The sequence below is a fragment of the Excalfactoria chinensis genome, chromosome 1 (assembly GCF_039878825.1).
Source record: "Excalfactoria chinensis isolate bCotChi1 chromosome 1, bCotChi1.hap2, whole genome shotgun sequence".
NCBI classification, from domain to species: Eukaryota; Metazoa; Chordata; class Aves; order Galliformes; family Phasianidae; genus Excalfactoria; species Excalfactoria chinensis.
In genome coordinates this window covers 27,314,672-27,339,981 of record NC_092825.1, presented here as the reverse complement: position 1 = coordinate 27,339,981, position 25,310 = coordinate 27,314,672, and the positions used below count along the sequence as shown (strand labels likewise).

The 25,310-nt window shown below is 36.3% G+C and overlaps 1 protein-coding gene across 7 annotated transcripts in view; it reads right to left on the bottom strand.

Moving 5' to 3' along the window:
- Positions 1-25,310, bottom strand: part of CNTN1 (contactin 1) — a 228,759-nt gene that overhangs the window by 19,004 nt on the left and 184,445 nt on the right. For all 7 annotated transcript variants that reach the window (XM_072361291.1, XM_072361338.1, XM_072361299.1 and 4 more), the window contains 6 exons: positions 19,625-19,745; positions 16,646-16,804; positions 13,272-13,421; positions 9,762-9,832; positions 8,155-8,389; positions 4,454-4,557 (listed from right to left, as the gene is read on the bottom strand). In XM_072361291.1, the coding sequence (XP_072217392.1) occupies positions 4,454-4,557; positions 8,155-8,389; positions 9,762-9,832; positions 13,272-13,421; positions 16,646-16,804; positions 19,625-19,745 (840 nt within the window). The remainder of the gene's footprint in view (positions 1-4,453; positions 4,558-8,154; positions 8,390-9,761; positions 9,833-13,271; positions 13,422-16,645; positions 16,805-19,624; positions 19,746-25,310) is intronic.

Genomic DNA, 25,310 nt, shown 5'->3' with positions numbered 1-25,310 from the left:
AATCTGACAGTTTTTTTTGTTTTTGTTTTTTTGTTTTTTCATGAAATTGCTCAATTTTACTTAAATTCATTACATATTTCTTAGTAAAAATGAACTGGACCATACAACTTCCTTGACAGAAGTCCCAGATGCACAGATATGACATTTTTTGTTTCTTTTTATGATTAAAAAGATTTATAAATCATCATCAAAAAAGATAGGCTTCAAAAATAATGAGATCCGAACTGATATCTATATCACAGATATCTCACCTGCTTCTCCATGAGCTACTTGTTCACCAGCTCTTCTTTTACTGGCACTTAGACTTAAAATTTTTATCACATATTATGTATTATTATTTTTTTCCCCTTGAGTAAAAAGTAGTTTTAAAGAACTGTAGAAGCACCTTAAAAAAATCTTAGTGGCGAGCCTTTGCCCTGAGATGAATGAGAAATATATGCCCAATCAACTCTGCAAGCTTCTCCAGAATGCTGGTAACCTCTGCTTTGTGAACAGTTTCAAATTAGTAGGGGATCTTAACAATTCAGCTGGCATTAACTACACTCTTTGAGTCAGAATTGGTTTGATATGATTCTGATTAACAAACTGTTGTAGATAAACTCTCTTTGTTGAAAGCAACCAGCTGTTAACTGGATGAAATCATGAGAGATTCTGTTCTTGAGGACATTTTGTCTATCTATGTCCCAAAGGCCAAACAGGTTTCTAGCTGTAGCAAAGGGATATCTGTAAAGTTCTAGCCAATCAAAAATGTATTAACTACAACAAGACTAAGAACAGCTTTATTGTAGGCATTAAGTGGTCACTGAAGGCTTTTTCATTCATTTTTAGTGTCATTTTTATTTTATTTTATTTTATTTTATTTTATTTTATTTTATTTTATTTTATTTTATTTTCATTTTTAACTGCCAATTATATGCTTTACGTAAATATGGTAAACTCCTCATATGAGAAGCTTTTGTTAAACATTAGACACATGATAGAAGCCTTTGAATACCTCAGACCTGTAAAACTTTCTACTTTTTTACTGTCCGCTTACACTACAAGAATATTACAGGCATAATATAATCAGTAATGTATAGCATCAAACAAGACAAGCAAGAACAACGAATGACAATGTAAATTACACTGACAGCATATTACATTTCAGGTAAAAATAATATAATTTAAAAATTAAACTAAATCCCAAATACTATTGCTCTTGGCTGGAATGTTGTGGATTTAAGTACTCTTAGAGTGTGAGTCATATCTCTATAGTCAGATTGTTGGACTATAACTCTTGGAAAATAAAGATTTTAAATAAGAAGACAACTCCCTTGAAAGCTAAGAAAAAAGTACGGTCTTCTTTATTCCTGTGTTTCTCTTCTCACATATTATTTAAATACTTTAAAAATCTCTTGAAATACATAGGATTTTCCCTTTCACTCTCTTGCCTCTCCGGAAGTAGTAGCGTCCAGAATGTTGTGCCCCACTCTACAAGAATCCCCATTTTCCCACTTTGCTCTCTTTTTTTTATTTCAGAGCACGGATATGAATCTCAGTCAGTCTCAGTGCTCTAAACTGACCTTGCTAGGGTAGTCTACGGATCCTCAAAGGACAGAGGAGAATATTTAACTCCAACTCTAGAGGCTGTTGAAGGAATTAAGCCAAAACCAACATAGGGTTCACAAAGTGATCGGTGGGAAGGGAATGCCTTAGCTGTTATGAATTAGCACAGTTGCCTGTGTTCAAAATTAGGGAAAAAACTCTGAAATACATCTGAAGGTTTTTGTTTGTGTCATGAAACAACATCTTTCAAATGCTTGGAAGCTTTACATTGGAGGGACAGAAAAGAGACATTTTATTCAGTAAGAAAATGCTCATAACGTATTTCAGTGAGAGGGACAATAGCAATGAACAGAGATAACTGTTTTTAATGAAATAAGCATCCATTTCAAAGAAGCAGAAGAAATAATGGTGTCTATGGTATAGCATGAACCAAAGAGCTGTGTCTTTTAGCAGGATACTACAAGAACTCATAAATCTTAAATTCTCTGTATGGATGAAGATATAGTTTTCTTACTTTATCTCTTCTTTAAGTGTGAGCTGAGGACACTCCACTGTAATGGCAAAATGTATCAGCTCACACTCATTACTGTGATGGCAATCATTCTGACAGCATGCATTAGTGTCAAGAAAATCTGACTCTTCCTAGTGTGAAAAACGTCATGTCACATGTGAAATATCTCCGGATACATAACTCACAATACACTCACCTCTTAAACTCTAGCGTTGAGGTCAGTTATGCCACTGTTAGGTAGCAATAAAAGACCAATGTGAAACTGAGGAAGTGTTTTGGTGAATAAGGGACTTTGTCAACAAGCGTTTCAGCTAAGTGCTAACTGAAAAATAAACACTGGAAAATTTCTTGATGCATATACAGACAGAACCTTCTAGACATTTTCATTCTAATTTTATAAAGTAGTTTGACCAGATCTGTGCCCTTTCCTCTACAACTTCAGAAAGGTAGTCTACAGCCTGAAGAACCTTCTCTTCTTCTGCCTTGTACAAATAGCTCCTGCTGGAGTGATGAGGATAGCACTTCTGATCTTTAGGAGCACAGGACCTTCTCTTCACTCCTACTGGCTTACCCTTTGCTGCTCTCTTCTCTGCTAGAATGAGGCTAATTACTGTTCCAAGGGAAAAAGATCTCAGAATGAACATGCTATTGAGCTCTATGGGGGCAGTAATTCACTCCTCCAGGAAGTTATAGAGAGCAATGAGGTCTCCCCTGAGCCTCCTCTTTTCCAGGCTGAACATTCCCAGCTCCTTCAGCCTCTCCTCCTCTCCTCAGATGCTGTACTAAGGGATAATCTTGGAGGTCTTTTCCATCCTTGGTGACTGTATCATTCTTTCTTCTTCCCCTGTCAGAAACTCAGCTGGCTTTAGGTAAAAATAGTGCAAAATAAAAATGTGATCTAAAATGGCTATGAGAGTATTCTCTCATCATGTTCTTCCCCCAGCTATCCTCAGCATCCTTCCATATGTCCTGCCCCACATCACAACTTTCAACATCAATTGCCATGCTCTATCACTACTGCAACCTCAGTCTTTCCAGCATACTTCCAGACCTCTTTGCCACTGGTATTTCTGCATTCCTATAAGTTCCCTGGTGTGCACCTGCTCAGCATGTTTGGGTTATTCCCAGCACCAAGGCTTCTTGCTCACTTTCTGCATTGACAGTCCAACTTGGAAGTGCAACTCTGCTACATGGCTAGCAGGGTTGAGCTCACAGTTCTACATTCTCCACCTGCTCTCATGTCTGACCATGACTTTTTCTATTAGATTCTAGTTGCACAACTCATATGAAACACCAAACCAGCGTGCTGTTTTAGTAAATTAAAAGTTATAGTTGATGATGTCAGTGCCTTTATTTCAAATCTCAGTTTCCTGAGCTTATAATTGTGCTTATAACTTTCTGTGCACATTCTGAAGAATCAACAATTATTAATCCTTTTACATAGGACACTGCGCTAGTTCCTACTGAGACCTTCACTATGATCTGCATCTTGTTACAATATCCCAAAAATGTTACATGTATCTCAAGGAGAGATAAATAGATATAATGAAATATGGAAGCAAGTATTAGTATTTAAAAGAACATTCATTCATGTATTTCAGTCATGTAGACACATTTTATGAAGTGACCCTCTGTTCATTTTGGAACACAGAAGCTACCATCAAGCAGCTGACGACTTAAACATCAAAGCAAATCACTAACAATCTAGTGCCCAAATCCCTTTTCTGCAGCACAGCCAAAGGAAGCCAGCTGAGTTCATCAGCATCTACTGTGCATGGATGATGTAAGAATTCCCTGCCACGTGGAGAGCTACACAGTCATTTCTAGTTGCAGCCGTCCCATGGCTGTTGTCAACTTTGTAAAAGGACGTGAACAGTCTTTACCACTATGACCACTTATTTTTGGACCAGAAAAACATACCTTGAAGCTTTTTCTCACACAAGGAATAGAAACCACAAACAAAACATTGCCTCGCACAATAAAACTGTACCTGTTCTACAGGATTATATGAGTATTTCACCTTGTTCTACTTAATAAAGGAGTTGTCGGTGAATTATATTAATAATTGTTGATAATTTAAATGGGTCATGAGTTACAGTTTCATGACTGTTGACAATTACAACCCAAGTTTAATATCAGTATGTTTTGAGAAGGTAAAGATATGCATTTGATTACATAACATAAACAGACGTTATTTTGTGATATAACAATGACTTGCAAATATCTTAGTAAGGAAGTGCAGAGCACCGAAATCTCTTTCTTGGGATCTGAAATCTGGGCAGCAAACTTAAGACAAGTGAACTCTAAGAGGTGGAATATTATAATAGGAATTACCCTTGTATTTAACTATGGAAATTAAATTAATGAGAAAATGTGCAGTGTTGCAGCTAAACTCACCTGATATCCTTCCACAGATTTCTCAGTAATGTGATGCCAAGAAACAGAAATTTCAGAAGACGACAAAACTTTCACACTCACATCTGTAGGTACCTCAGTTGGAGCTACAAGACAGAACACATGTTAAATATCCAGTTTCATTTGGTGCTCTTGTTAAACTTATCTACAGGGACTCATCTCAATTTAGTGCTTTGTATTATTTTCCTGATTTCTGGGGGTCAAGTGTCCTAGTCTTTAACCTGTTTTAACTTGTGTAAACTTTAAATTCAGTGATGATCTGTATGGGAAAGGACTATAAGAAAACAGAGCAATGATTCTTTACTTGGCTCAGATTATGTATTTTTATGCTTCAAGAGATTCCATTTGTGTAAATTAAAAACTGGCTTTGTCAAAGAACTGAATGAAGCATCCAGTGATCTAAATTGGACGGCAGTTGACAGATTAAAACATATACATACATACATACATGCATACATACATATATATATGTATATATATATATAAAGCTATCTACACACAACGACACAAAGTTTTCATATGACCAGATACTGAAGAGCTGTTTAGTAGCACATATAAACTTAAAACATGTGTGAAATAATCCAAGAGCACCCTTCTATCAGGCATATGTCTGAGAAGTGATTTTGTTTTGTTTTTTTTGGATACCAGCCAAGTTAGAATACAGACCATAATAGTGTGATGTTTTAATTTAAGAAGGCTGTAGGTAAATAACAAAAAGCTGTTAATTTCACTGTTGCTTGTATTTTAAATGAGGTAAGGAACTTCAAAAGCCACAAACTTAGCAATGTTTACAAAAGATAAAGTTTTTCAAGCTAAGAACAGCACCCTTTTGTGAATCTTCTGAAACAAGTTGCAACAGACAGTCATGGCAGCCCAAGCTGAGGAAAGCTTTCATATACTTAATCTTCTAACTGGGCATCAAGTCAACTATGCATCAAAACAGCCAGTGTTAAGAAAAAAATCAGCTACATCTCATATGAAAAGTATCCTAGGCAACAAAATAATCTTATATGCAAAGTAACCTTTTGTAATTGTCTTTCAGTGACTGTTAATAATGTAAATGTGTAATTGAAAAAATGATGCATTATTGCAAAATTGTTTTCACAATGACAGACATTTAGATAAGCAAGAGGCTGTGCACTCACTAGCAGTCATTACTCTCTACTAACAACGGAAGGTATGACATGCAGTTGTCAGATACGGAACTTGGCTTAAAACATGTGGGAAAGCGGAAGTTCTCCAGTAACAGAATTTATCAAAGATGACCACAATTACAACTAGACACACAGATATGTTACAAAATATACAACTTACTAGCAATACAGTCACTGTGTATATGTAGGTATGTGTGTGTGTGTATGGATGCTTGTAAATAGTAGTATGTAGCACCATGTTACTTTAAAAACTCTCTGCTGCCTTTGAGAAGCTGTGATTTCTGACAGTAGTAAAATCACTTGCTGATTCAGAGGTACAGAAGTACAGGTGGAATAGATGTGATCAACTAATCAGTGTCAGAATCTTCATTTTAATTAATTCATATTAATTACAGAATTTGCCAGATTGTTTCATATTGAAATTTTCCAACTGATGGGAATTTTGCTGATACAACATTCTAAATAGTATTTCATCTGCTCATGCTTATTTATGAGCTTGAAATTTACAACCCTATTTGGCATCTATGTTCTATAAATGTTTGCAGTCTTTCCTGAGCCAGAGAGATGACATCAGTTGCTCTTCTCCAGACCTCTAATTCGGTAATTCCATCAATTAAAAAAACAACCACAAAAACAACAATCAAATGTGCTTCCAGTAAATGCTCTTCGCTAAAAAAGAGCTGCCATAGCACAATTATCTTCTTTACAATGTAACTTTGCAATGTAAAGCTGGGAGGCAGCAAGCACTACAAAGTGCCAAGGGGACTTTGTACAAGTTCAGATGGAAGAACAGAATGCTTTTTACATTAACTTTCTTTACATCTGTTGGAAAATTCCTTCTAACCTGTCCTGCAGTTCCTGTGTTTGGTATGGTCAGTAGTCAGGTGGCAGCTTTGCACAGCAGCTGTTAGCACTACTGGAAAGGTTTACAGCACCACAAACGTGACATTTTTTTGTGCTTCGTGTATTTGAAATCTATGAAAAGAAGTAGGTTTTCTGAGCTTCTACTGCATTTGCTGTCTGTATCTGCCATCATTCGTTCTCAAGTGTTTCTATCAATAATGTGCCTGAACTTGGCTAAAGTCTATGCTCAAACACTGGCAACCACCAAAGTGATTTATTTATCTAGAAGCTGGTACTAATGAACATTTGCTTTTATTCCACCTTTTGGAGCTACTAGACTCTGCCATGTCTCTGAACTGAAGAGAGCTATACAAACACATCCCTATCCCTGACACGGTTAGTGTAATCCTAACATAAATACATGTGATCTTATCAGTCCACTGTTGATAATGCCTCTGAGAAAGGATGGATACTGAAATGTTACTTGGCTGTCATGGCTTTTATTATACCATAGCAATTTATTAACATATTTAGACAACTGCAAAAACATTAAGAATTTTCTGCTGTTGAAGATGATATCCTGAAGGTGTTTAATATTAATCTCTTCAGCCAGCTAAGTGTTGCTAGCTTGAATCCTGAATTATTGTATGAAACAAAAAGGACTACTTTATCTTTTCTCTGTGTGTGGGCAATTTGTGTGCAGAGTTCCCATTAGTGCTGATGGGAATCATGAACATAAATCTCCCATAAAGTACACAGAATAAAGAATAGACTTGGAAGTGTGAGAATGTGGCCTTGTTATCATAGCCCTTCTCTTGGCTTTTTTGTCTAGATCTGCTGACTTTGTGAAAGAGATTCTGTTCTACAGAAAGAAAAAACATGAGCAATTCTTTGGGTTTTGGCAGAAATTAATAAACTATACTTTTCTAAAAACAGGCTTGAGTGATTAAATTGCAATTAGGATGTTGTATATATTTCTTCTGACTTAAGGTAAACTTCTGGTGCTAACCCTCCTCCGATAATTTTGGAAATGTCATTTAAACTTCAACCATAACAATCACAGCATGTGAAATTAATTCCAGCAAGAATTAAGAAAAAGATTTTAGAGGTTTTCATTAAATTATTCACCTGGTACCTCTAACATCCAAACAAGAATAAAGAATGTGACAAAGCTGATTTATATTAGACTCTAAACATACTCATAATGTAACTAAATAGAACTGAACCATCATTACTTCACAGTTTTGGGGCTGAATTCTGATAGTGATCTATTAGATCAACAGACTTAAGTGTGGTCTGTGAGGAATTAAAAAAACATACACATGTCAATCACATGTATTAAGATCACAGAGGGAGAACTGCTGGATAATGATGAAAATTTTTTGGATAACAAATATGAAGACAATATATACATCCGTTTAATTATTAAATCTCTTAAGAAGTATGGAAAATGAACACTTCTGCAGATTGCTTGTTAAGACTGCAAGTATAACCAAGTAATCTCCAGAACTTAGAAAGTAGAGTCCAATGTTATTTACTATGAACAGCAATTGTTTGTGAGCAAAATACATTCTCCTTGCTCAAGGACAGTTGCTATACTAATTAGAGACAGGGAGCTGGTTCTCCCTAATGTAGTGCTGATTTGAACCTGCAGTGTAAACATTATCTGGAAAAATTAGTACTCACCGTCTTGTGCTGAATAAATGACAGCAGTGAGACTGAAAGGCCCGTCCCCTTTGTTGTTAAAGGCTTTCACCTTTACTTGATACTGGGTGGAAGGAGGCATTGATTCATCCTTGTGGACATAACGGCCAATTTCGGGATTAGTAACTGTAACTCTTCTCCACTCTTTCTCACCAAATGGCTTGAAAGCCACTATGTAACCAAAGTTATTGCCATAGTGGTATTCTCTTGACAGAGGCTAAAAAGGCAAAACACAAAACTCAGACAAAAGGATCTCTAAAGAAAATTACATGGAAAGTATCAATATGGATTCTGAAAAAATACTGATCTAAAGTTCAGTTTTCATATGGTTTGCTTCTACTGTTTTCTCACATTCCCTACTGAAAAAAGTACCACCTTCATTATCATAGAATGGCCTGGCTTGAAAAGGACCACAATGATCATACAGTTTCAACACCCCTGCTATGTGTGGGGTCGCCAACCACCAGACCAGGCTGCCCAGAGCCACATCCAGCCTGGCCTTGAATGCCTCCAGGGATGGGTCATCCACAGCCTCCTTGGGCAACCTGTTCCAGTGTGTCACCACTCTCTGTGTGAAAAACTTCATCCTAATACCTAACCAAAACATCCCCTGTCTCAGTTTAAGACCATTCCCCCTTTCCCTATCACTAACCACCCCCATAAACAGCTGTAAGCCATTACGCAGATCTGTAGTAGTAGCACACCTGATGCTAGTACATTTCTAGGTCTTATTCCTCCTCCAAACTCACTGCAAGACACATCAAACTACTGCCTACAGAAAGAAATCAAGAACAGCTGCGTATCACAACTGCTGTCAGCTTGTCCTAGGAAAAAAAAAAAAAAAAAAAAAAAAAGTCTTTCCTAAGAAATAAACAAAGGAGGATATGAAACAGACACACTATGCAAATATGTGGGTATATGTGCATATGCAGAGATTATTTTTGCAATACACAGAGAGAAAATTTAAGTGCCTAGTTTAAATTATATTCATTTATGTAAAGCTAGTGATTAAGGAATTTTGCCTGTGCAATTGATTACGTGAGATGGACATATTCAAAGAATCCTACCTCTTTTCAATGATGATGGAGAGGGTACCAGTTAGTTGCTTTAGGCTACCTACTTACCTAGCTACTATCCGCCAAAAGTTTAAGTGAAAATGAGTTCCACTTTCAGCATGAATATTAAAGGTATCTATCCAAAGATATTTCTCAAAACTGCAATTGATGCCCTATAACTAGGAATACTGAAAAAAAATTACAGAAAATTGTCTGCTATAAAAATTTTTGTTTCATTTATTAAAGCTCTATATTCAGTGATTCCTCCTCTGCCCATGGAGTCCCAACCAAAACTATTAGCACATGTAGTGCAACCAAAATAATGTCAGTAGCTCATCTGAAGGCTGACCAAAATCATCCTTTCAAAAGAGAATTCCTGCATTACTTCTTCACATCCTGTAAATCTCACAGAGATGAAACACCTTCTTTTGTGGTAAAGTATCTGGAACAATACAGACCTTCCATGCATCTCAGGACCAACAAAATCAGACCCATGGAAGTATATGTTTAATTTCATCTCAGTGCAGTACCTACCATCCATGTTATTGTCAGCTCTCGATTGCTTCCACCTCCTCCTCCAACATCAGAAGGAGCCACATTAGGAGCTAGAAAAACAGAAGAGACAAGAAAAATAACTACAGAGTATGTAGTCAGTAAAAAGAAAGCAATGGTATGATTTGCTTTTATTTTTTACCAGTAAGTCCAATGAGCACATGTGGCCCACAAAATTAAAATAATGATAGCCTGTAATAGCTGTCAGTCTGTGGTCTTACCAAAACTGAAGTATAGCTACTGCGGCAGGAAACATGCCAGTTCAAACTATAGCGAGCAATCAATCATTCTTCTTTTTAACCATACTCTCTACAAATATTTAATTCAATAGTTAGAAGTGGAACGCTACATATAGGCCTCAATAGAAAGACAGCATGTGGTTCTTAAGTTTCCTCAGATAATGATATTCCAAGGGCTCAAGTACCCTGGGAATAAACATCGATTTGTTAACGGACTGTAATTAGTTCACCTATTTCAATGGATTTACTCACAATGTGTGATGTCAAACTCATGAGTAGATGTTTGAAGCACTGCCTTCCTAGTCCTATTCTAGTTCAGATGAATGGCAGATGTCTTCTTGATTGGCATGGGTAGATATTCAGAACCAAAGCTGGCCCAGTACTTAAGTAATTTAGTAATTGCATTTTACACTGTTGTTCTGTGTGATGCAATAAAATCCGCTAATCTCTCACTGGTGCACAGTTGAATGGTAAGGTAAGAAAGATACCCTCAAGGGTTCATTAAAAGTCATTCTAATATTTACTTTCTGTCAAACTCCCTACATTTATATTTCTGTAAGACTCTGTCAGTACCTAAATTCTCTTAACTACCATAAACAGCTGAAAACTATTTTCTCTCTGGAATCCAGTGTAGACATTTCTCCAAAATTTGTCTCTATAATGACACACAGAAAACACCCACCAAGAACTGTCTAATTAATTCATGACATATTTGCACTAAATATGATGATTTCATTGCTATTGTCTGTGGCGGTTTTGTATTTACCCGCTGTCTCTCAATAAGAAGGAGGTGCACAGTACTGCTGGAAAAAGCAAATGATGGTTAAGTCTAAATACTGTGCATTAAATGAGACTCAGGTGATCATTCATTAACTACATGGACACGTTCTTGGTGTAAAACGTTCTTATATGATCAGGCATTTTCTCCTACAAATCAGTAAAGTTCACAGGAGAGTGAGAGAATAGTTCCTTAGTGGTCTCCCTCTATTTAAATAACATGTTTGCTGAGGTCAACTACTAGAGTCACTTGGGAATAAACAGGAAAGAAGAAAGGAATTAATGTATTTAGAAAGGAAAAAAAAAAAAAAAAAAGTAAAAATAAATTTGAAATCAGAACCTTCATTTGGTGCACAGTTTATATTTTTTATTCTGGCCTTCCAGAAAAAAAATCAGTGGAGAATGAGGCCAAACATAAACTGAAGCTAAAATAGAATCATCAGCCTTTGATCAATTGAGTTTCAAGTAGTCACAGTGAAATACGGGTTTTACTGATGAAGAATGCATATTTTATTAAAAGAAAGATCTTTCTTCCATAGCACATGCTCTTGGCATGCTAATTAAAATGTTATGGAAATTAAAGTTATCTACAAGAAGAGAGACTTCAGAACTGAAAAAGACACTGATAACATTAGAGTCGAATGAACATTATCTGTCACATACAGTACAACAGAGACGCAGCAGTTTGCCGCTGTTTCAGAGATGCAGCACTGTTTGTTGCTGTTTAACACAGAACAAATGTTAAAAATAACAGCAATGTATAGAAGTGGGCTGTCTAGGGAACAAAATACTTGATTCCTTCATTTTAAGATGAAAATGCACACACAGTCCTGTTCTGTAGCACCCTGGAGGGTGATAATGCATCCCAAATGCTATTGTTGCTGCTTATAAAAATTCCAGCTTCTGGCAGGAAAAGTTCTTGGGCACACAAGTTTATCAGCAAATAGTTACTGACTTATAGGCTCTTGTAGCATTGCAAGAAGTCTTTATTGATTCTTAGCATACGACACTAGAGTTTTGCTTTGTTCCACCACAAATGTCTATCAACATCCACCAAAGATGACAATGGTGCTGTACATGGGGAATGGGACAGCAGACTAACAGACTGCATTTTGCAAAGCATTTCATCCTGCTAAAATAGTGGAGCATAAGCAATCGTGAGGGCCTTGGAAAGAGGCTAAACAAACTTCATGAATGTGGCAAACTTCAGTCTGCAGGACACTACCATGGTCACCACCTGTGAGCATTTTTTCTGAGCCCCGTGCCAGTCCCTAACCTTTCTGCCTCTTTCCTGACATTTCAAAAATGGCTGCTGTGCACTCAGAATTACATGGAGCATTTCCAGAGTTCTCATTTAGACCTTTGGGCTGCGTTCAAATACAGTTGTTGAGTCAGAAGATAGATAGACAATATTAGCAGTCAGTTTTTTATAAAGTGATTTTCTTCTACTTTGAGTATTAAAATTCTGTGCACATTTTCTTTCCCTGACTAATTTAACCAATCTGTATTTTCTTTCTCCCTAAGCAAGTTTTTAAATTGACTAAATGTGGAACCTTATTAACAAATGCTTTCAAATTTGCATTGCAAATGCATTTTAAAATGCTATCTAATGGCAGCAATGACCTATCTGCTCTAATTGCAAAATTCAATTTTCTGATTTTGGTTTTGCATTTTTATTTTGTAATCACAAGCCATGGGACAAAGGCTTTTTAAAAATCATAAATATCTCACGGTTGCACATGGGTGCTAATACGCATTCAGGAGGATATACTGGTACACAGGCTTTGTAGGATAAAGCCATTTTGAAGTGATACATCACTTCCTAAAGCACTGCTGTTATCTCCTTTGTACAGTTCAAACAGAATGTATTATCCTCCTTGTTCTCAAGAATCCATTTTAAAATGGACCTATCTCAGCCTAGAGGGTAACCTTACATAGTTTAATAATTTTAACACAGAGCAATTAGACTGTTATGGGTATTTGCTATGTCAAATAATGTCACATCTCTCACGTAGAATAAGAAGACACAAGACCAAGCCTGACAGATACATAGCATTATATGGTAAGACAAACATCTTGTCATGCATCTTTTAGTTAAAAATAAACCAAAGAGCAAAAGGACATTTTCTTGTCAAAAACACGCATCTGTTTTTTTTCTACTAAGCCATGAATCTCAGTGTCAAGCAAGTGCATGTGTTTACCCAACCTCAATCACAGAAGTGGAGGGAGCCTCTGAAAGATACAGCATGACTATTTCGATAATGGAGACAAACTTGCTGGTTTTATCACCATGTTTTCTTCCTGTCTGCTTTAATATTAAGACATCTAGACAGTCTACTAAAATCTACAGTAGTTAGTGACTAAATTTTCCGAATTTGCTTCTTATAAAATCCTTCAAAAAATAAAAAAGACAAAAAATAAAAATGTAAAAACAAAAAGGACATTAAAAAAAAAATGACATTTTCTGTTTACATACGAGCGCCTTCAGTTCTGATTCTTTGCGATGGCATACTCGGTTCCCCTGTTCCCAAAGTGTTTGTTGCTATTATCCGGAACTCATATTCCATCCATGGAATTAAATCAATCACTCTAGCAGATTCCATGTTTCCTTCAATGTCTGATGGCTCTAAAAGAGATCAAAAGATGCTTTAGAAAATCTCATTTTTACAATGGAGTCAGTAAAGAAAGAGGTTTTTAAATCCACAGAACTGCCACTAGTCTACAACCACATATAGCCAGCTGGAGCACTACGTTATACAAAAGGGATGCCATTTTTTATAAGGAGTACTCTTGGCAATTGGTTAGGAATTTGGAAGTTATAACATTATCCTAGAGTCTTAGGATATATTTATATATTCTTGTGTTTGAACTGGTTGTGAACTAGTAAAGGAAGTACATTTAATTATGTAGTCATCCTTATTAGTTACATATATTGGAGTTGTGGAATTTCACTTTACCTGCAGGAGAAATGTGCAATACAAAAAGAATAAAATACAAATTCATGACATACTCAATAGCTAGACAGGTGTAAATTTTGGGACTGATCAATTGAGAAAGAGTAGTTTATAAAATGTGATTGTATTTTGGTGCACCTTACTAGTGAGCATGTTACAACCTGCTATGTAGTTCTGACTCAAGGAGGAGAATTCTTACATATGACTTGTGGAAAGAAGATGTACTCTATCCAACTCATGACACTGTGTGTATAACTCAAGGATAGTGAACACTCTACAGCCATAGAAAGACAGAGGATCTTCATTTCTTGTATGGGCCAACAGAGCTGTTTTCAAACTAAAATCTTGGGTTCAGAGGGAGATGAGAAATGATGTATTCTGCACTGGGAAGGTGGCAGGTTTGGAATTAAAATATGAGTGCAATGGCTGCCAAAAAAAAAACAACCCACAAAAACATGAACAACGATGTAAGCACTGGATAGCGACACAGCTTTCCACTACCAAATGATCATCAAATCTTTCATTCCAAAGTCTTGAAGGAGAAAGGAAAACTCTATTTCTTTCCATCTGTCAACCACCTTCCTCACCATTATCAAAATTATTTTTCTGTCCAGACAATAAAGCCATTGCAAAACTCCTATGGCTTCCAAACATAATAAAAATTTGTTACTCTTTCTTCTGTGATGCTTCCAATCTCTCTATTTAATCTTTCCGTGCCACACATTCCCAAGATAACTATGAAAACTCAACACTTTGAAAATACTCTGATCTCCTCAACCTGAATGAACAGCATAAATGTAAACAACATTTTACATAACCTATTCACACATATTTCCATAGTGTCAAGCAGAACTCACTTCTTTCAAAAAAAAAGACCAAAACACCAAACAACACAACACACTTGGTATTATGCAACCTGAGCTGAATTACTTGGCTTGGTTGTAACAATAATAATAACAACAAGATTTCCAATGTGCAATGCCAAAGTATATTTTTTGTTTCACACATTGAAAGTTGATGGCAGTAAATGACAGCCTAAATACTGATGAGAGATCAATTTGGAGTGATCACTGTGTCTCCTTCATATGAAAGTTAGCACTGAGCCAGACTGGGAGGAGCCCAGGAGTTAAGTAATGCTTGCAGTGGTGCCAGCAGTGTTACTATGGTGAGTACAGCTCATCAAAAGTACTCAGTGTGGTTCTAAAGAAAAGCAATGAATTTGGAAACGCTGCACTAATTCATTTCAGCTTCTCAGAAATGAAACATTTCTATCTATCCTGCTAGCTTCTAAAAAAGGAATTTAAGAAACTAGGTTTCTCTCTGCTCAAAGATGTGAATCCTGCTCATCCTGTTACCAGACTCAAAGACTGACTGTATGTCTCAACAGTTATTTTATTAATCATATAAAGAACTTCAGAGATGCAGAGAAGTTCATCTCAACATACCATGAACACTGCAAATAAAAAATCTTCCCGAAAAGTGAGTTCAAGTGTCTGTTCTGAACCAGAAAGAGAGAAGATCTGAATCCTGAACTTGTATGTCCTACACAAATATTTGGGGTTTCAGTAACATGCAGCACAAAATGTGACAATATCAGAGATATCATCTCCTCTTCATAAATTCTTCTTCTATCTTCCTACAACCTGGCTTCTTCCCAGGCACGTCCTTTATTGAAAAGAAAACAATCAACTGGAAATAGAATACAATTTAAAGTGAAAAAAAGGGAGGCTAATCTAAATGGGTCCTCTGTATATTCACCAAAATATTCAATCAAGCAATTATTTGAACATTTCTAATTCTTATATTCATTTTAAAATTTCAAAGGAATTTGTTCTAAAGTAACTGTTAAACAAGATAATAGAGTCAAGGAGGGACCTCCTAGTTTTATTTTCCAAGCTACTAAGTCATACAGCAGTATTGGTTGTTGGAAGTACGTACATACAATATTGTTACACATTCCTCATGTTTTAGAAGAGAGATTTCAGGTTGCAGGTCTAATAGTTTTAACTCTGTACTCTAAAAAATTTCAACTAAAGTAACAGAGCTTTTGAGGCAAAAACATCAACGTTTATTTCTTAGATATCTATCTCTGTAATTTAAGAGGATAGCTTAGCTGAAAGAAAATAACTGAAATTATCAATATTTTTAATATTAAGCAATCTTGAGTATGTGATACCTTAATTCCACAGAAAAGAGCTAAATTTATAATTTATTACAGTGATCTAATGAATTGGTAGGAGAATTGAGTATACCTTGTAGCAATGCTATCCATCATAAAGCATTCAAATATAAAAGTATTTTTAATTTGTTGTCACAAATTAATGTTATGTTTAATTTAATAAGGAAAGACTCTGAGTCAGTATGTCTGTATTCAGATAGGTGTTTCCTCAACTACAATTATGTGGCACACTGATGACATCCAGTGGTTAGAAGGATCATCTTAGCTATGTTTTCTCTAGGAGTGCCAGTGTTAATACAAATAGCAACTGGTCTCTTCACAGAAAAGTTAAGACAATTTCAACCTGTTTTCCATGTAACAAATTCAGAAATTAATACATTCATTTATCATCCAAATTAACCTGTGATGTTTTTTTGCAATTCCAGAAGCAAGAAGAAAAGAGAACAACAACAACAACCAAAACAAAGAAAAACAACAACCAGGAAAATAACTTTGCCTGTTCTTTTTTGAATATATTGGTATTCACTTCAGGCTCTCCTAATGCTGGGAACAAAAATGTTCACACTGACAGGATGGTATCCGGTCCCAAACTCTGAAGCAGACATTACTAGTATCCCTGGTTACTTTTTATTTGGACTATTTTCCGATTAGCCAAGCGTCTTAACATTCAAAGTTTTTATAACCTATTGATTTTATTGCTTCTGGCATTATTCCTACCTGTTTTGGCATCTTTCCATTCTTCAGATAGGAAAGTTTTTGACTGGATAGTGTATTTAGAAATAGGGCTATGATTGTCTGTTCCACGACTCCAGGTAAGTGCAACAGCAGTGTCTCTAATTTCTTCTATTCTTATACCTCCTGGAGGGCCTGGAGGACCTGAGGGGAAAAAAAAAAGGAAATAAATAATTACCAATTAATTATACAATACTATATGTCTATAGGCATCTTCATATTTGTCTTGGCCCATCATCTGAACCCAAGTCTGGTAAACACACCATGAGATTTGAACTTCCTATGGGCTAACATAAATTAGGTAAAAGCAGAAATAGTCATTGCTTCTCTAAAGTCCCCCCAAAACCTTCCCACAACAAGAATCTCAAACTCCATGCCATGCCAAGACATGGAATTCACTACACACAGTGATCCAAACAGAGTCTTTAAAAATACACGAGTAAAGCAAAACAAAACAAACAAACCCCAAGCACCAGAAAAAACCCACAAAGACCACCAACAAAGAACAGAAGTACTAGGCTGTCAAAAAGGGAAAATATTTTTCACAAAACTGCCTCCTTCAGTTTGGATAATCATTAAAAATATTAAAATAGTAAAATATTAATTAAAATAAGAAATAGTAAAATATTGTGGAAATAAGGATTTATTTTTCCTCAAGAGGTTGATACTTGCAAAGACGAATTTCAGAATTCATATCTGCAGGGAATATTAATGAACAAAGTACAGTGGTGGTAAGACTTTTCACCATTGTCAGTTGTGATGGGACAAGTGGAAATGTCTCCAAACTAAAAGAAGGGAGATATAGATTGGTTGTAAGAAAAAACTGTTTTATGATAAAGGTAGTGAAGCACTGGAACAGGGAGGTGGTGTAGTTTGTCAACCAACTCTGACAAGATACAATTCTGTTTCCAAAACCTTCCCCATTTTTTTCCAGGTGTTATCACTGAGTCTAATAAATGGTATTACAACCCTTCATTGAATGGTATCTGGTTTATTTCTGAACAGTAACAACATGCAAAACATCTGTAGTGAATGGCTGCATTTATCTGTATGCATTTTGAACATCTCTATCTTTTATTACTACTACCATCATGCCTCCACTTTCTGTGGGTTATCTTTTCAGTGTAGCTGTAGACTGTGCTTCAAAGGGAGGCTAAAATATGCAAACCATGTGATTTTTATTTCATAAACTAGAACATTATGAAGCAAGTGAGTGATGTAGGCCCACAAATATACAAGTGTTTGAACTTAACAGTAATTCTGTAACTTGAAGCAGAGAGACTATTTACAAACATGGTCTACACAGTCATTTTCATGTTATTCTTTTCTTATAGAGTGTTCTAGTTTTGTTATATGTTTCATATGATACACATTTATATAATATGCCAATTGTGGAAAAACAGAAACTATGTATGAGAACTATTGAGAAGCAGTTTCAGATTCCACTTCCAGAAATAACAACATGCCAACATGACTCAGGTAATTACTTAATAATCTGACTGAACAAGTCTCAGAGCACATTGAAAAACAAACAAACAAAACAACAAGAAATAACAGGACAAATTTATCTGCAACATGTAACAGGGAAACCACAGAAAATAGGAACAAAACCAACAAGAATGGAATGGGATTTCTACATCACATCCAAACACACAGTGTGCCAAATGTATCTTCAGCTCTTGAGCTCTTTACTTTCCCCATACAAGTGAGGAAAAGCAATCAAGTTAAATGAACTGAAACAAAGAAGAGTATGGAAAGGTCCATCAGCGTTAGTCTTGTATAGTGCCGAGTTTCTATTGACAAAAACAGGGGTGAGAAGTGCTTAGCACTATGTAGCACTGCGATCATGATGTTAAAACCTGAATATTAAGCATAAAATGAATGCTGGTATCTTCCAAAAACCATGCTAAGAGTTATTATTCTATTTATAATTACCACATTGTGAGAAACAGAAGATTGACAAGGCAGCTTAACTCCTGTTTTATTATGTAAAAGGAATTGCTTACATAGTACTAAGGCACGAAACCAAACCCTTATCTTTCTTCACAGTTCTGAAATTTCACCGTATATCAAATTTGCTTTGACATTTCATCCAAAACTGATGGCATTTCACTGGCCGTTAACATGCAGTGAAAAATAATAAGTCCATAACCTCAGCAGATGACAGAAACTCAGAATGAAGGAACAAGTTACATTTCAGTTATTAGACAGATGTATAATACAACTGGAATGTACAACATGATAGCAATGCAGATCCAAGTACATGTTAAATATTCTTTGAATTGACAGCATTACAGAGCATTAGTACTTTGGAATATATTATTCCTGGAGGCACAAAACAGTAAAATGTCCAAAGGACAAGAATTAACTCATGCTACTGTAAATCACATACTGTAATGTATTTTGCAGTGTATATATCAGAGGAGTATGCAGTGCTTTCATATTGCAGTAAAACTTACAGAGAGAAGAATGATTTAACAGTGGAGTGATAATCTTAACCTCAGTGTCATGATTTCTGTCATTTGAAAACTAGGAATCCTTTACAAATGTAGGTCTAGCGTTATACAAAACTGTGTATCAATGAAGCATAATAAGAAAATGGAAATGGCTTCTTTAAGCAATTATACAGTAGGTATATTGAAATGATTCTTACAATCAACTCTGATATTCAATAATAAACACCAGATTAAACTACTTAAAATGTATTTCAACAGAAAGAAAGTACACATAGTAAAAAAAAGCCTTTATTGATTTTCAGGAAAACATATATCTAAATGTCCAGAACAAGCTCAGTATCCTGATAAGAACTCAAGGAGTTCACACGTTCATGTAATTCTCATTTTAATAACAGTCATTTCTGAATGAGAAATAAAATACTCTCAACAACCAGAAACATCCTACTTTTCTAGATGAAAAAAAGCAAGACAAAACAGCAACATTTCTCCCTTCCACACAGAACCTTACCTCTTACGACAAGGTCAGCTGAAGCTGAAGAATTGTCAACAATTGTCTGGGCAGTACATGTGTATCTTCCAGCATGCCGCAGCTGAACATTTTTAATGAGCAGTTCACCATTGGATTTAATCTGTTAAAAAGAGTACTTAATGAAGCCAGTAAACAACCCTGCATAACTGATACCCATCTACACATACCTCCCAATTGATATACAGGTAGACAGCAGTTGCTATTTCCAAAAAGTGCTTATTTTGAGATCACTTTCAAAGGTATGTTTGATTCATGAGACAACTGTTGTAGATGGCTTGTGTTTCTTGAAGAGACACTTGCACTTTACCATAAATGAAAAACAAAACCACGACGTAAGAGAGTAGATACTTCTTAACTGGCATTGTTAATTTTCTACTATTTTAAGACTTTTTTTTTCCCTCATAAACAGCAATCAGACAATTCATCTACACCATTATTTCCTAATTATGCATGTTTGTATGATAACAGTTTCATTGAGACTTGTTAACAGACCGGAATGCTGTTTGACAGTTCTTTCACAGACCTAAAACAGAATGAAGCCCCAAAGCTCACTTTCTGTTGACTTCACCAAATCATCTACCAGCAGCCACCGCTGACATATGCATCATTCTCTGTACAAATACCACACTTACTTTACTGTCATATGGCTGAATATCTTCAATCTTTTCCCTTCTAATTTCTCTTTATATTATATAGGAACATTTTTTAAAGGTCCAGACCTCAGATACCTTTACACAATGCTTTGGAAATCTTGCTAATTTGAATTCACTTTTTAAAACCTTCAGTTGAGGTAGCTAGATAAATATAAGTAAAATGCTGACTGTTTTTTATCTGGGTAATAGAAGATTTATTCTGCTTTTTATGTGCTTTGTTTTTTTTTTCTTGGGGGGGAGGGGAGTGTCTTTACCTAGCAAATTAACAGAGGAAGTAATACTCCATCTTCACAGATTTAAAATCTGTTGGTTCTAATCAAAAAACAGCATCAGAGTTTATAATGACTAAGTATTTCTGCATGGTGTCTTTAAATTTCAGCCAGAATCTCCAGTAGGCTTTTAGTATCTAAAATACAAAGTGAATAAAATGCAATTTTACAGAAATACAGAATGTGGTCTTTTAAATAAGAACAATTAACTAACGCAGAGGGACATTTTACATTAGTTGTCATCATTAACTGCACTCACATAAAATAAAGTGATGGGATTCAGTATTATGTAGCAAAGACTGCAGTATAAAATCAACTTCTCAGCTGAGAGAGTCTAATACGAAGATGAAGCCCTTTGTCAACTTCATTGCTCTGTTACCACATTATGCGATCCAAGAGTCTTTACAAAATTTCTGCAGTTCTCCTAGCAGCATAATGCTTCATAACCATGTAGCATTTAGACTACAAGTAATGGCTATCAGCATCTTGTGTTTAGGAAAAGAGTTGAAAAGAGTGAAACTGGCTAACCTAAAATTACACATTCTGAAAAAACAAAATTGTAGTGTGCAAGGAGCTAACCTTCATGATGACTAAATCACTAGACCAAGAAGTGCAATACTAAGCTTACAAGAAATTAAAAGCCAACAATTTGCACACTTAGAAAAAAGTCCAGCTTTAGAAACAGCCTGTACACCTCTTATATATTTAAGACAAGGATTCCCAATGGTGCCCTCATATCATTCTTACTCTGAGAGGACTACCCTCATTCTCTGCTCTGCTCTGGTGATGCTGTATCTGGATTAATTTGTCCAGTTTTGGGCTGCACAGTTCAAGACAGAGATCTCCTGGAGAGAGTTCATTGCAGGACAACAAAGATGGTAAAGGGCCTGGAGCATCTCCTGTATGAGGAAAGGCTGAGACACCTGAGGCTATTCAGCCTAGATAAGACAGAATCACAGAATCACAGAATGACCCGGGTTGGAAAGGACCTCAAGGATTATGAAGTTCCTACCCCCCTGCCTGGCAGCGTCACCAAACTTCCACATTTACTAGATCAGGTTGCCCAGGGCCCCATCCAACCTGGCTTGAACACCTCCAGAGATGGGGGCATCCACAACCTCCCTGGGCAGCCTGTTCCAGGACCTCACCACTCTCCTAGTAAAGAACTTCCCCCTAACATCCAACCTAAAACTTCCCACTTTCAACTTTAAACCATTTCCCCTTGTCCTACTATTATCGGCCCTTTCAAAGAGTTTACACCCCTCCTGATTATAGGTACCCTTCAGGTACTGAAAGGCTGCAATGAGGTCACCCCACAGCCTTCTTTTCTCCAGGCTGAACAAGCCCAGCTCCCTCAGCCTGTCCTCATGGGGCAGGTGCTCCAGCCCCCTTATCATCTTCGCGGCCCTCCTCTGGACCCTCTCCAACAGCTCTATGTCTTTCCTGTACCGAGGGATCCATACCTGGACACAGTACTCCAGATGGGGCCTCACAAGAGCAGAGTAGAGAGGGACAATCACCTCCCTATCCCTGCTTACCACCCCTCTCCTGATGGAGCCAGGGATACCATTTGATTTCCGAGCTGCAAGAGCACACTGCTGGCTCATGTAAGACATGGCTGATAGGAAATATTATCAATGCTTGTAAGTATGTAAAGGGCAGGTGTCAAGAGAATGGGGTCAGGCTCTCTTCACTGGTGCCCAGCAACAGGAAAAGGGGAAATGGGCACAAACTGGAACACGGTAAGCTCCATCTAAACATGAGGAAAAGCTTTTCTTTGAGATTTACAGAACATAGGCACAGGATGCCCAGAGAGGTTGTGGAGTCTCCTTCTCTGGAAATGTTTTAAGCCCACCTGAATGCTTTCCCGTGTAATGTGCTGTAGGGAGCCTGCTTTAGCAGAGGGTTGGATTAGATGATCTCCAGGGGTTCCTTCCAACCCCTATAATTCCGTGATAATGTGTAAAGGATGCCTACCTGCTTTAATGAATAGCTTTGGCAAACTCCCACTTATTCACTCTTTTGTTCTTCATTAATCAAACATCTTTGAATACTGAATTATTATTCCTCCATCAACTTTTTTCACTTCCTATAGAAATCTTCAGGAAAATTCATTCATTTAACTTTTACAGTGCTACAAATGACATAAGTTGTTTTAATTACCCCTATTTCTGGAGAAGGAACTGAAGCTGAGAGAAATTGGTATTTAAAATGTCCATTAACGATAAATGATCTATAAACTGGATAAGTGGAAAATGGAAAATCTTATGGCAAATTTAAAACCCCGGCTGAGGGGTTTAAAACTTTTGTCTGATTATACAAAGAGTTAAAGCCTTTTAATGTATCACATGTAGAAGCTCTCTAAAATTCCCAAATACATACATTTTAGGTTTTAATCGTTCTGCAGGAAAAGAAAAGGAAAAGAGAAAGAAAAACGGAAAGATGAAAAGGAAAATGAAAAAGGAAGGGGAAGAAGGAAAAGGAAAAGGGGAAAGGAGAGGAAAAGGAAGAAGGAAGAAAAAGAAAGAAATAAAAGCCATATTTGAACAGACATTCAATACAAAGTGTTTAAATGATTACATTCAGGGAAAATATGTGGTCACATTTTCAGATGGTTATAAGGCTCACTGTCTTAAGCTACCTGTGGCAGTATCACAAGCTGAACAAAATTGTGTTGTAACATTTCTCTGAACCCACTACACATGCACCTGTAGAACAAGGAGCAGAACAGAGACCGCAATATATACCACAGCTACCCTGAATGGAGAGCACATTTTATATTAAGAAATACAATTATATAAATGATTAAAAATAAACTTTTCTAATAATTTTTGTATCACTCAAAAAAAAAAAAAAAACAAACCACAAAGAAACTAATAGTTGGTTAAATCACAGGTTTATGCAAGTGCTAGTTCTATAGGTATTTCAGAAGAAAAAACAGAAACCAAAGTATATGTACACAAAGTATATCTGATTGCTTTCACGAAAATAGAAATGTTAGAAAAGATGAACAGATGGTTTTATACCACACAAAATTGGAAGAAGCAACATTCTGTTTTTGTAATTCACTCCAGATTGTTCAGAAATCTCATTATGCTACAAAAAAAGGAAACCAAAACACTGCAATCTTGAAACCTCCACAAAAAGAATTCAGACGCAAAATGGTAAGTAAAAATGCTGAATGTTTAGGCATGAGAACTAGTGTTACAACTGGACAGTCCAAGTGTCCAGTGAACAAAGATTTCCAGCACAATTTGAAGTATCATAGTCTGTCATTACTGTCCCTGAATTCTGATGTTTTGAAGAAATGAAATAAAGCTACGTCATCCAGTTTATTTCCTGACTGAAAATGAAGGGGGAAAAAAAAAAAAAAAAGAAAAAGTAAAGGTTAAATATTTTCCAAATGCTCTGAAACTAGAATGCAAGTTCAGAGTATATATTTAGAGGAGATTAAAATAGTCAGATAAAACTGTCCTTCTGCTACACGAGGTAAGTCTGGAACGGAAGCAATTCTGGTTGAGTGCTCCTTGCCCTCAGTTAATTCATGAGAATTGCAGGGGGATTACCTTCAAGGACAGCATCCTGTGAAAATCTGTGGGGATTACTGTGTAAATGAGCTGTGGCTGGCTGCCTGAATAACCACATGCAAGCATATTTGTCTGTAGAGGGCTACACAATGCTGCCAACAGCTTTCAAGAAGGAAAGTCATGAGGAGCATCAGTACCAATGTAGGAGTAGAGAAAGGCATCTACTCACTGCTCTGAGCTCCAAAAATGATAAAAAACAAATTGCATAAATTCTGACCTCTTAAGTTCCCAGTTTGTGGTTGGGTTCTTACGCTGTTTTTGTTGTTGTTGTTCAGTTTTTAATAAAAGAGGTAAACAATCCTCTATTCTAGTTCTCTGCTATAAGCTTGTAGTTTATTAACACTAAATATCATCCTAAGATAAACACTACAGCCCAGGAATCTCTCATCATTGCTTACACTTTGATCTTCATATAAACATACGAAAGTTCATCAATAAGTTTTACAAGAACTGCACAAACCTAGAATTCTCTTAATCTCATCTCTACTTCATAAAAATGATTACAATTTCTTAAGTCTTACTACTCAATAATTCATATTTTAGCAAATAAACTAAAATACTTTGTTGTATTTCTTAATGATGTGCCACATACTTCCATTAACAGTAATTTCCCCTCTAGAAACTTGGTCTTAAAATCCAAATGATGACAACCAAATGGAAAAATGTAATGTATTTTAAACATTATCATCCTATAGATACGGTACTGTACCCTGTTTGTTCAGAAGCTCTCTTGAATAAAGATTTTATATAGCTGGTGATAAAGCTTTCCACGCATCAGAAGAAGCCCAAGTTCTTGGTGGTAAAAGAAGAGCTTACAAAGCAAATAAAGAGCATGGGCATCAGCAGATTCTGTCCACAAATTAGATATGAATGCACTGCATGTTTTCATTGAAAAACCTCAGCATGGCTGAGCTAAAAAATGCCTTCCTTAATACACAGAAAACTGAATCACAGACTGGAAATTGTGATAGCAGTTCTCAGGGATGTTCCAAGTGTATCTGTGGTACACCACTCAGATATTTACCAAGTTTCAAGCAAAGACTTTCATCATACAAACCCTATGTTTACGCTTTAATAGTGATGTCAAAAACGGCACTGTATGCCCTACATCTGAGATCCACTGTTCCTTTTTGACAGTCACCTTTGCCTGTGCTCA